At 40.2% G+C, this 13,578-nt stretch overlaps 1 protein-coding gene across 1 annotated transcript; it reads right to left on the reverse strand.

The window, feature by feature from the left end:
• Positions 1-29: 29 nt before the first annotated feature.
• LOC129177818 (vimentin A2-like) lies at positions 30-13,578 on the reverse strand. The gene is made up of 9 exons (XM_054769319.1): positions 12,980-13,578; positions 11,719-11,779; positions 9,860-9,955; positions 9,554-9,721; positions 6,567-6,692; positions 6,260-6,480; positions 2,893-2,936; positions 778-863; positions 30-700 (listed from the first exon to the last, which is right to left on the reverse strand). The coding sequence occupies exons 1-9, from the start codon at positions 13,561-13,563 to the stop codon at positions 659-661; spliced, it is 1,428 nt and encodes a 475-aa protein (XP_054625294.1). The 5' UTR covers positions 13,564-13,578; the 3' UTR covers positions 30-658.

The following is a 13,578-nucleotide window of genomic DNA, read 5'->3' on the forward strand; positions in this document are numbered from 1 at the left end:
AGCGCGACACGACATATATCACACCTGTCTCACAGTCTTACTAGTTTATTTCTGCTTACAGGCAATTGTTACTGTATTTAGCATTCAGAACTGCTGCTGGTTATGTGTGCATGATGAATCTAAAACTGACTACAAATGAAGCTGTTTGTAAGAGTCTACAAAGGAGTGTTAGGGCCACACTGAGAAGAAAAAAAATGTTCTAATACGAGAAGAAATTTGAGAAATAATTCTTTAAAATATTTGCTATCATAAACCCCCCCCATATTTGTACTTAAAAAGAAAAAATGTGTATTCTCTTTTTTCTTGAAAAAGACTCTTCGAAAATAAGTAATTAAAAAAAGAAAATTCAAACATATTGTAAGTTTTAAAAACGTAATTCTCGTGGTATCATTTATTTTTCATCACACTGTGGCTTTAAAGCTCCTTAGTAAACCACTATAGTTGACAATACAGTATACTGTTGTGTTGTTGTGTATAATAACTGTGTCTAGACAAAATTAGACCAAAAAAACCATACTGCCAAGCTAACTAGCTAGCTTACCAAATCATCACATAAAAAAGGCACTTTGAGACGCTGTTTCTGTGTAATTGTGATCTGAATGTGAGTGAAAATCTTCCGATTGCTTTTGTTGGTGATTTGCCAAGAGCCTTATTCTTATTACTCCATGTCATCGTGGTTCTGGGTTGACTCATTGATCACCTTAACAAAAAAAAGAAAAGACATTAGAGTGGATTCATTTGAGAGTTTTTTCCTGTATCGCTTTGTGTGTCTTCTACCTGACCGTCTCTGGTCTCGATGGTCTTGATGAGAACCTTCTTGGTCGTCGAGGTTTCGATATGAGGTTTGGAATCAATCATGGTTTCTAGAACAAGCAAAAGTTGCAATGTCATCAACTTCTCAGTGCTGTAAAATGTGTAAAAGTCACAGATATTAAAATCACAGATATTAAAATTTGCAGATTTAGTATTCTTTCAAACCGCTAGAATAATGCATAAAGTTAATAATAATTTGTGACCCAAAAACCTCATACAGTATTTTTCAATCAGAGAGGAGAAATATGATCTTAGAGGAAAATTAAACTTAAAACATTTATACGCAAGAACTACGCTGAAAACACACAGCATTTCTGTATGTGGAATTAAATTATGGAACGGATTGAGTAAGGAAGTCAAACAATGTACAGAGATGAGCAAATTCAAAAAACAATACAAGCAGTTGATGTTTGCTAAATACAAGGCAGAAGAGTCTTGATCATCACAATGATTGTTCTTTCAGGTTAGTTTTTTTTTTAAGTTTTGTTTTTTATTTATATTTATTTTATATATACAGTCAAACCTGTCTTAGCGGCCACCTTTATAGAACGGCCACCTGCCTATAGCAGCCACTGAAAAATCCCCCGCAGCAAATTTACATGTTATAGACCCTGTGTATAGCAGTCACCTGTCCAACGCGGCCAGCGGACGCCCATTTTGTCTCCCTTGGTCAATATCTGACCGCATATAGCGGCCAAATTACCGACTCAAGTAGAAGCTTCATGCACGAAATGTTTCGTTTTTCAATCAATGAAGCCGTCGTGTGTAGACTTTAATTACTGAGTCCTAGCTCAGTCACAATCATTCACAAGATCCACACAAACTGTGAGTTGTTCCACATAAAAAAGCCGTCTTCTTTTGAGCTTGCTATTTCCTGGTCAAACATGTAACTTTAATAGCATTTGCACCAAAACATTACCGCAAATTAGGCTGGGAACAGGACGTGCTCCCAGCGACGCTACAATAAAAAAAAAAAAAACATACGCTAGCATGCATGCTATCATATGTTTTTAAAAAGTCAGCGGGAGCAAAACTGAGTTCGGTTGTACTTAATTGAAGTATTTTAGAATGTATTCATGTTATTTTTGATCAATCCTCATCCACAAATCCATCAAAGTCCTCATCTTCTGTATTCGACACAAAAAAGGCGTCTTCTTTTCCGTTCGCTACTAGTCTGTTAACTTGTCAGTGTTATTCAGCTCCGAAGCAAAGAAGGAAACTTCTCCTGTTGCTTCTGCCAACTTTATTTATTGAACGCGGCCACCAGACAGCAGCTCAGAACACACACACATCTCTCAGCATCGTCTCTCCTTCCTGCTTGCCCACAAGGCAAAGGTTAAACAAGCCCCAACAAGACATAGCTGTCCAGCCAATGCCTGTAAGAAATGACACCGTTTATTTCCTGGTGTGCACTGGTCAATACTGTAATGCCGCTTGTTGTGGGGAAGGAGAGACTCACGTCGCCGATGCACTTTAATGGCTTTATTAACAGCGGAGAACACTGCAGGACTTTACATCCACGCCAACATAAACACACTTCCCAACTCTCTCCAAACTCACAGCTAGCACTGAGCCTAGCTCTCCTGCTCGGGACGCCCATCATCATTTCCCGTCACTTCCTGATGAACTAAAGCTGTAATGACACTCTGCCGTATAAAAAGTAAAATATAAAAAACAAGCGTAAGACATTACTAGCACAGCTTTGTTCTGTGGGTTGTGGATATATTCTATCAGTTATTATTAAGCCTCTAGCTTCCTTTTAGTAAGTAAAAACCTTGGCTATGATTGCACTACATTGTCATGTAGACCTACAAAGTACACTTGGAAGAACAAGAGGGGAATAAATGTAGTGCAACTGATGTGAAACTGATGAGGGGTAGGATTAAATAAGCTTAGCTTCTTCCTACTCCTTTTTGGACATGCAAAATTGTGAATTGTACTATGTGATGTGCTACCGAGCTTTGCTTCTTCCTACTCCTTTTGGACATGTGGAACTGTGAAAGAATGATTCATGAGATGTATTCCATTGTAACCTTCATGTTCAAATAAACTAAACCAAACCAAACCAAACCAACCTACCTCTCAGGTTAAGGGATGAGAAGTTTGGCAGAGGGGTGGAGATTCTGGAAATAAAGAAATTAGCAATCAGATTCTGTGTCACCAATTCTCCTTCATAATGTTCTGATGAAGGCCTTATTTGATTTCATGTTGAGAGTATATGTCACGATTCGATGCCAGTATCTTTAGTTTGAAAAAATTGGGGTGTCTCAAGCAGAATTTTAACATGCATAATATTTATCCAGTAGGGGGTGCTATCTGTGTCAATGTACACACACTTACGGACTGTAGGGTGACCTAACATACCATAAAAACATTTAGGCCAGTAAGACTGTGTGGAAGGGAGCCATGGCATTTAGAGCGACACTGGTGCCAAGGTGGCCATGTGGTCATGTCCTGCCCGATGCACCAACCCAACATCAAAAATTTCAGGACAATCGGACCATGTAAAAGGTAGTTACAGCTGTTATACATTTCCACCCGTTGGGTGCGGCATTGGCGTCAATATCAAAATGTAGCCAAGATTAGACCCCAACCCTTAATGCTTAATGCTCAGTTTTCAAGGAGATCTGATTATGCGAAGTGAAGTTATGAATGTCTGATTGTTAATGGCGAGGAGCAGTCTTCGCCGCCAGACTCCATCCACTATGCGTAATGAAACATGCTTCATGTCATCAATCTGTTTAATGTGCCCTCTATACAAGTATATGTGAAAGTGATTCAAGGAGTGGGTTTTTCCTGTCAAGCATGTGTTTAGTTGTCACTTCCTGTTGCCACAAGGAGGCACTGTTACTAATTGAGGAAGTAACATATGGGTCTCTTCAAGGTGTCATCTACGTCATACATGCCAATTATTGTAGAAGTCTGACGTAGAGGAGTTGAGTTATTAGAGTTTCGTTTTGCTTGGTGAGTTCCCAAGGCTCTTCCCACATTCTATGGAGTAGGTTAAATTGGTTCGCGATATATGGTACAATCGCCCATATGACTAGTATCTGTGATTTTCATGTGGCCTCATTTGCTTAAAGTCCCTAGGACAGGTTCGTCAAAATACTACCCCTGGTTTTTGCCCAAAATGGCCGCTTGCAAATTTTGATGATTTTTCATGCATGTTAAGGCCCTCAAAAATGCAATTGAATTGGTAGAATAACAAGGATAATAATAATTAAAGCTGCAAGCAGCGTTGAATGGGCCCTCGCACCCCCACGCAACTCTGGGTTCATGTGAGTCAGGAGGCACGCGGACGCATGACTCAACGCCAGTATACCTAGTTTGAAAAAAATTGGGGTGTCTCGAGCAGAATTATGACATGGATAATATTTATCCAGTAGAGGGCGCCATCGGAGTCTATGTATACACACAGTAACCCACCATAAAAAAAAATTTTTGAGCCAATTAGACTATGTGGAAGGGAGCTATGGCAGTTAGAATTTTCAAAAATTCGGGATGATCGGACCATGCAGAAGGTAGTTATAGCATTTATACACTTCCACCAGTTGGAGTCAATATCAAAATCTAGTCATGATCAGATCCTAACCCTTAACCCTCGTGTCAGTTTTGAAGGAGATCTCATAATATTAAGTGGTATGACTGTCTGATGGTTTAAGGCGAGGAGCAGTCTTTGCTGTGAGACTCCACCCAATGTGTGTATATTAATTTGGTCAAAGTCCCGAGGAGGAGTTTGTCAAAATACAACCCCTGGTTTTCGCCCCACAATCGTCGCCGCCAACCAAAATGGATGACTTCCTGCTCGTTTGGGAATACGGGTTCTTGGGACTTTTTTGTGTGAGCACCGCTTGGTGCTCAGGCGTTGTCGACATAACCGAAATTAGCCATGGCTTGCCTCTTGTGTTTCAGTATATTTTATACTCTTTCTGCCAGAGCTGCTGTGGTCATTTCTTTGTATGTTTTTATTACAATGACAAAGCTTTCGTACGGCGGCTAAAAATCTGGAAAAAAAAGCTTTAGCTGTGGTAGAACCCAGGTTTATACTACCATGCTTTTATTTTGAAGCTTACTTTTGCACCAAACAGGAAGTCACTGTGTGATAATGAGGACGTTAACAATACTACAAGTCATATTGACATAAGAAATTACACATTTGGCTCTCAAATTTTATGTCAACAAAAGCAGTCAACCATGTATGTTGATATTGACTCAAAGGACTCATGACACCAAAACACATGTTAATATTATTACTTTTGTTGTGAAAAACAACATTGAGAGGGATATCTCGTGTTAGATGTGTGCTCAAATATTGAAATATTTACAGTTTTTTAGGCTTTTCGTCACTTTTCACCAATTTTGTGTGTGTTATGTCATAGCCATCACAACACAATATCAAAATTATGTCAAAATCACCACTTCATTTCACTCCTATTTCGTAGTTTATTTATCTACAACAGCAGTATGATATACTCAATGTTTTTATTGAGTGCTTTCATTTTGTCATTGTTTTTTTTCCAAACTTGTTTTCGTGCCATGAGCCCTTTAAGAGGGAACTTTTAAAGTTTTTATTTATTTATGTTATTTTTAGTAATGGGATGAACACAGTAGACCAGTACTTAATGAGTTGCTCTACACAAACGAGTTGTCGACCTAAAGAGGGCCATCTTATGCGGGTCCGGCTGTGTATGACTTTTATACAGATTAAGGCTGCAACTAACGATTATATTCTTAGTCTAAAGACCGTTGTTTCGATTAATCAAGTAATGGTTAGGCCCTAGACAAACCAAATCAATATGAACCAAACACAAACAGTTAGTGGTTTGGTCTGCAACATACCAAACAAGAGGCAAAAACGTCTATCACTGTTTTGCAAAGTCAAAGCTGATGTGTGTGAATAACTAATATTGCCTAAAACTTTTGTAGTCACTGTCACTTTACCCCCCTCTGTAACTGTACTTATAGTATTGGTTACTTACATTGTACTATTTTTATCTTGCTTAATGTTTACATTACAGTACTGTTTACAACAGGGTCACTTTTACAGAACTATATTTCTATTTCATGGGAAATAAGGACTTTTTATATCTTTTATAACTATTTTTTATCTTATCTTATTTTTGTATTCTTTACTTGTGTATCTTGCTTGCTGCTGTAACAAGCGAATTTCCCCGCTGTGGGATTAATAAAGAACAATCTAATCTAATCTAATATAATCTAATCTAAAACACAAAGATAATAGGTCTGCTTTCATGGATGGCTAAGTAAATTAAAAAATATTCACATTTGAGAGGCTGAAATGAGATGGTATATAATATTTTTAATTTAATAAACAATTAACCTAATACCAAAATAGTTGTCGATTAATTATAGATTGTATCATCGATATCGATTCATCGGTTAATTGTTGCAGCTCTAATACAGTAAATATAAAGATACTGATTACCTGCTCTCCTCTCCTTCCAGCAGCTTCCGGTAGGTGGCAATCTCAATATCCAGGGCCATCTTGACATTAAGGAGGTCTTGGTACTCCCGGAGGTGGCGGGCCATCTCGTCCTTCATGTTGTGAATGTCCTCTTCCAGACGGCCAATGGTGTCCTGATAGCCCCCAGTCTCCAGTGAGAAGTTATCCTCCATCTCCCTCATTTGGCGCTCCAGGGACTCATTCTGGGATAGAAGGAGACACACAAGTGGCATCATATCTATCCTTTCCAAACAGTATGTACCACCTTAGTATAAAGTTGCACACTCACGGTTCCTTTGAGAGCATCCACCTCACAGGTGAGGGCCTGGACCTGACGTCTGTAGTCATTAGCCTCCTGCTTGGCCATTCTCAAAGCATCGTTATTGCGGGCAGCCGCTTCAGTGAGGTCAGCAAACTAGTCGTCACAGCACATAGAAAGAAAGTTGGAGGGTGCAGAAATGAGTCCTTCAATAAATGATGAGTTAGTTTGGGGGGAGTAAGATTAAATGTGGCAGATTGCGTGAAGAATGTAAATAATGAAAATTGTGATATGGGCTTGCTGTGAAAATGTTGCGCAAAAGAAAATGTAGTTTTACAGTATTGATTGGAGCCTTTAGGAAGAGAATTTAAAACTGCGGTAGTCTCTTGTAGCCACAGGGGGCAGTACAAACAAGCTACAGCAGTCGTTCCCAATCTTTTCACAGTGGCATACCCCTTCAGACATTTGACCTGAAGCCACTTAAAAAACATACACCTTTTTATACACCTTTTTATCTCAACTTCAAATATTGAATAGAATTGGTTAATTTATTTTATAGTAATTCCGAGTGAATATTCTGCATGGTCACATTTTGAGTGACCACAAGTTTCACATGAGCACTGATAAATAGGTAAGTAATCCTACATACCATGCTGTGAAAGTGTTTGCCCTCTTCCTGATTTATTTTTTTGCATGTTTGTCACACTGAAATGTTTCAGATCATTAAACAAAGTCAATTTTAGTCAATGACAACACAACTGAAAACAAAATGCAGTATTTAAAAGAAACTTTTTATTATTAAGGAACAAAAAATCCAAACCTACATGGCCCTGTGTGAAAAAGTAATTGTCCCCTAAACCTAAAAACTCGTTGGGCCACCCTTAGCAGCAACAACTGCAATCAAGCGTTTGCAATAACTTGCAATGAGTCTCTTACAGCGCTGTTGAGGAATTTTGTCCCACTCATCTTTGCAAATTGTTGTAATTCAGCCACATTGGAGGATTTTCCAGCATGAACCGCCTGAACCGTCATGCCACAGCATCTCAATAGGATTCAGGTCAGGACTTTGACTCGGCTACTCCAAAGTCTTCAGAGGTGGACTTGCTGGTGTGTTTTGGATCATTGTGCTGCTGCAGAACCCAAGTTGGTTTCAGCTTGAGGTCACAAACAGATGGATGGACATTCTCCTTCAGGATTTTTTGGTAGACAGCAGAATTCATGGTTGTATTTATCACAGAAAGTCTTCCAGGTCCTGAAGCAGCAAAACAGCCCCAGACCATCACACTACCACCACCACATTTTACTGTTGGTATGATGTTCTTTTTCTGAAATGTGCCGTTACTTTTATGCCAGGTGTAATGGAACACACACCTTCCAAAAAGTCCAACTTTTGTTTTGTCAGACCACAGAGTATTTTCCCAAAGGCCTTGGAGATCATCAAGATGTTTTCTGGTAAAATTGAGACGAGGCTTAATGTTCTTTTTGTTCAGCAGTGGTTTTCATCTTGGAACTCTGCCATGGAGGTCGTTTTTGCCCAGTGTCTTTCTTATGGTGGAGTCATGAACACTGTCCTTAACTGAGGCAAGTGAGGCGTGCAGTTCTTTGGATATTGTTGCAGGATCTCTTGTGACCTCTTGGATGAGTCGTCACTGCGCTCTTGGGGTAATTTTGGTTGGCCGGCCACTCCTGGGACGGTTCACCACTGTTCCATGTTTTCGCTATTTGTGGATAATGGCTCTCACTGTGGTTCGCTGGATTTCCCAAAGCTTTATAATTGTCTTTATGTTTTTAACCTTTTCCAAACTTATAGATCTCAATTAATCTTAGTTATATTTTAACAGGGGGGGTAATCACTTTTTTGAACAGGGCCAAGTAGGTTTGGATTTTTTTTAAGACTGTATTCTGTGTTCAGTTGTGTTGTCACTCACTCATATTTAAATTTGTTTGATGATCTGAAACATTTCCTGTAAATGTGACAACCATGCAAAAAAATAAGAAATCAGGAGGGGGACAAACACTTTTTCAGACCACTGCGTATCTTTTATTGCAGTCTGATGTTGGCATCCTTCCGTTTGAATGGCTTGAATTTGAGCTTTGCTTTTTTTGTCCACTCACAATGCCTATGGTTTAAATCTGCATCCTAATTTAATACCAAATTGAAGGGGAAGTTTTAACAATCATGATAAAACAGTATCTGAAGTACAAAAATACATACGATCAACGATAAAACCTAATTTTAGGGGGGAATCCCTACTCACAGTGACAGGTTTTCACTGCTGCACCATGCGGAGATTGGAACACCAATATAAATGAAATCTTCAAGATTAAACACTCTTAATGCACAAAATAATCATCGAACTTACTTATTTCTTCATTGACACTGTCTTCGTAACTGTGAGTACTAGGCGTTAATCATTTTTCATTTTTATTCACGTACCCCCATTACAATTGGCGTACCCCTGGATGTACGCGTACCCCACTTCGGGGACTTTTTAAATCATTATACATTATTTATGAGTAAAATAATCTGTCAAACCAATCTTGTTTTAGATTATGAAAAAATTACAATATAAATACAATACAATATAAATTGAAAGAAATATATATATATATGGTCATGTCATATACAGTACATTTTATATATTAAAACAATTTATTTAATTCTCTATGTAATTTCTTTGATTTTATAAAAGAACAAACGTGTACATTCTCTCCTGTGATCCTTTGGCTGTATTTTGGTAGACTTGCCACTATTTTTGCAGTTACGGTACCATTTATTCTCTGACTTTATTCTCATAGTAGTGTTGTTTTTCTTTTCAGTGTGGCTCTAATACTCCCTCATATCACATCAGCCTAATTCATTGTTTCGGAATATTTATTTGCTGCCCTAGATTTGGTGTTTTTTTAAATTGTATAACTAAAGCTGATAATGAATGATTAAAACAACAAAAATGCAAGTATAGGATTAGGCTGATTCTTTTTATATTGCATGGTGTGTAATCCATGATGATCCTAACCTTGGATTTGTACCATTCCTCAGACTCCTGGATGTTTTTGGAGGCCAGGTTCTCATACTGCAGGCGGACGTCCCTCAGAGCTGCTGTCAGGTCAGGCTTGGCCACGTCCGCCATGTCCACTTGCACATGCTGCTGCATGTGGATCTGGTTCTGCAGTTCCAGCATTTCCTACAACACAAGTGGTATGTGCAGATGTTTGTCTAATTGAATGTCATTTAGAATTTGTTCCTGTCACATTCATCAGCAAAAACAATAGATGTGGACAATATTTCTGCAGTAGCTTTAGCCACAAAAAAAGAAGCTTACCTCATCATGTAGCTTCTTGAGGAAGTTGATTTCCTCCTGGAGTGACTCCACCTTCCTCTCCAGGTCCAGTCTGGTGAGGGCAGCATTGTCCACATCCTGTACCATGAAATCCACTCTTTGTGAATGTGACATCATGATACACTAACAGTTGGGAAAAAAGGCTATCACACAACCATCACGTACACATCATTGCATGCTGTCAGTATAAATACAGGCAGATGAGCATTGTCAGTGGAAATGAAGATAAGTTTTCGTGCACTATTTTGGTCCTTTTCCTACACCATAGTACGGACAGAATAACTTATTGTTATTTCTGGGAGTATTTTGGAGAGAAAAATGTTTTCCCTTCCTTTATGGATTAAGTGGGTAACTACAATGGCACCCTGTAGAACACAGTCAAGGAACAATTATAAACACCTTCATTGGTTGCCACCTTGTCCGTTTTAACAGAGAAATTATGGAAAGTGTTGACAATTTAGAATTAAAATAAAGTGTCAAGAGGTAACTAATCCCAAATTCTTCAGTTTAACCTCCCCAAAATCATCAGGCTTTTACCAGAATGTCAAAAATCTGATCCTTTGAGCACTTTGAACCCAGTAGTGACAGTAATTAGCACTTTGGATACTGTATGTCTGTTATTGTTGTAGTTGTAATGTGGAGTGGTGTTGAACTGCACTGCATATGAGCTGTTTTCTAATATTTTACTCTTCATGTGCCGGTAGTTCAATAGGGTAACCAAAACATTAGAAATAGCTGTTCTGTATGATAGAGTAAAGGTGTAAGGTATATTCATAAAATGCATCAGTTTTTACTGAGAATTGACAGAAAATGTTGGCAAATCAAAATCGTTGTAGAATTTGATTCTGCATTCTTGCATGCATGCATTCTTCACCTTAACCTTCCCAAAAAGCACACTGTAGTCCATGTGAGTGCTCACTGAGTGTTGCCATGTCCTGGCTGAATTTAGCAGCATTTAAGTGGCTCACCTGGGCATAAAAACACTGCATTGTCCTTTTCCAATTATTGTTGGTTCCTTTCAGCTTTTTTTGCGATGACGCCACACTGCCGTGCATTGTTGGCATGTTGGCAGGCTGGTCAATGAGGTATCAGCAAATGAAGCAGCTTTGCCCCAGCTCTAATCCCACAAACAAAGCGCGCTATTCACCAAACTGGCCGGCGGCTCGGAGGGTGACTGTCTGCCTGACTGAGCGACAACTGAGCGTACGGGCAGCGAACACCTCATTGTATGGCGGCCACGGTGGCACGTCACACGAACTTCCTTCCTGCCATTCATGTACAAAACAGTCATTATACAACCTGTTGATTGCTTCTTTAAACAGCAATAAATTATGTGCATTAATAAAAACATGCATGGGTCTTATAAGACAAGTGTACCTAATGTTGTGGCCGAATGCGTGCCGTTATGCATGACGAGGCCAGCGTCTGACATTAATCCCTGATGAGTAATGACTGACCATGCCAGAACCAGGCTTCTCCTCTCGCTCTGATAACCACATTGGGCCCACACTGTTCATGCCCAGCTTATTCAACGTGACCAGCCAGACTTAAAAAGATCTCTCCTCGTTGCAGGCCTGATTTAACATCAGACCAACCAGCCAAGCCTGTCTTTCCCAACCTGGGCCTGATCTCTAGCTACTTTGGATCATAGCTAGTATCAGCTGTGTTGCCACCACAGGGGCACATTCCTGTGTAGCCACAGGAGAAAGAAGACAGTCATAGTTATGAATAGGGTGACTCATGTGATCACTGAGGCCTGTCACCCATTAGTTTGACTGTTTAAGTCATGTGTCTTTTTAGTCAGCATCCCATTCTCTTGATTGAGGTGGCTCATCGTATACCTGTCGGAAGCTCTGCATGTTTGCCTCAGCCTCCTCCCGCTGAGATATCTCATCCTGCAATCTGCAATGACAGGGGATATATATACCGTATTATAATAGGCATCTCCAGTGCATACTCTGGACACTTCATTAGGTACACCTGCAAAATCAAATGAGATGAATATCTACAGTATACAAAGAGAATGGCACCTATGTAGACCACAGACTTCTGCCAAGGCCAAGGTAATAACCTAAAAAAAAGCCTCTCTAGATACCCATTATGTCTCAATTTTTTCATTTTTTTCCATGCACTATTTATTGAGAATGTCAAAAATTCCCATATCTGCATAATGAATCAAAAAAAGCAGAAACCATCCATCCATCCATTTTCTATGCCGCTTCTCCTCATTAGGGTCTCAGGGGGTATGCTGGAGTTATCCCAGCTGACTTGGGGCGACAGGTGGGGTACACCCTGGACTGGTCACCAGCCAATTGCCGATAAAGCATTAACATTTTACACATTTTCACTAAGAATTGATGAAAAAAATCTAATTCAAATGAAGTGTCAAGTGGCACTGTTGAATCCCCTGAATGTATTGCATGACCAAGAGGGACCTAATCCCACTTGACCATAGTTTCGCTTTACACGTTCATGTCCAAAAAGGAGTAGGAAGAAGCATGTCTTATTTAATTCTACCACTTCTCCATATCTGAACAATTACTGATGGTGTATCAACATTTGACTGAAGAGCAATATTAACTACAAAACTAATGAAACTATTTTAAAAATGCCCTTTTATCTGGATATCTGATTTATCCTTGGTGCATGCCCTTTTCAATCTTCACAAAGTCATGTGGAAATGTTATCTTTTGTCATAATGCTGCAAAGAAATGCAAAAACATAACTTCCAGGTAGGGGGAAATTATTATAAGATGTTACTAAAATGTTAAACGTGATTGAAGACATAACTTCCTTGGTGGAGGTAATACTGCCCTGTTGTGCCAGTAAGTAACACTTTGAATATTTTTATTACTGTTGTGGTTGTAGTTTGGAATGTTGTGAACTATGTGTTTGTAATATTTTGTCCCTCGTGTAGTACAAATACTGAAAAGCTGCTCTGCATGATGCTGCACAAGCACAATAATAAACATATTTTTTTCTTTGACAGCGTCAATGAAAGCAGCATAATATTGCACTGCACATCGTGTATTGTGCCTAATGGACATGGTGTACCTAATAAAGTGACCAGTGAGTAGAAGTAACAGAAGCGTCCACGCCTACTTGTCTCTGAGCCGATCGATGTCGTCGGCCAGGTTGTCCCGGTGCACCTCTACCCGAGCCTTCTCGTTGGTCAGCTGGTCCACCTGGCGCCGCAGCTCTCGCATCTCGTCCTCGTACAGGTCCCCCACTCGGGATGTTCCCTTGCCGCGGAGCTGCTCCAGCTCGGCCAGAAGGATCTTGTTCTGCTGCTCCAGGAAGCGCACTTTCTCGATGTAGCTGGCGAAGCGGTCGTTGAGCGACTGCATCTGGGCCTTTTCGTTGGTGCGGTTGGTGATGAACTCGCTGTTGATGGCGTCGGACAGCGTGAAGTCGAGGTGCTCGGAGGCCAGTCGTGGCATGGCCGCGCTGCTCCGGAGCCGCTGGGTCTTGGCGGCGTAAATGGTACTGGCAGGCGCCAAAGAGAGCCCGTAGGACACCCGGGTGGTGCGGATGGGACTGGAGTACTGGCGGCTGGTGTAGCTGGATCTGACCGCCGCTCTCTCCCCGCCGAACATCTTCCTGTAGGAGGAATGAGGCGCTGCTGGTCTGAAAGAAGACATGCTTCTGTACCACTCTTTGCCGTCCCCTTTTTCTTTTTGTCCCATCTGGAGTTTGCATGC

This window comes from Dunckerocampus dactyliophorus, chromosome 2 (assembly GCF_027744805.1).
Source record: "Dunckerocampus dactyliophorus isolate RoL2022-P2 chromosome 2, RoL_Ddac_1.1, whole genome shotgun sequence".
Taxonomy (NCBI): domain Eukaryota; kingdom Metazoa; phylum Chordata; class Actinopteri; order Syngnathiformes; family Syngnathidae; genus Dunckerocampus; species Dunckerocampus dactyliophorus.

Coding starts and splice junctions, on each gene's coding strand:
- LOC129177818 (XM_054769319.1), bottom strand. CDS start 13,563: ATGGGACAAAAAGAAAAAGGGGACGGCAAAGAGTGGTACAGAAGCATG. Junction 6,693..9,553: donor AGGAATGGTACAAATCCAAG/GTTAGGATCATC, acceptor TGTGACGACTAG/TTTGCTGACCTCACTGAAGC. Junction 2,937..6,259: donor CTGGAAGGAGAGGAGAGCAG/GTAATCAGTATC, acceptor CTTTATTTCCAG/AATCTCCACCCCTCTGCCAA.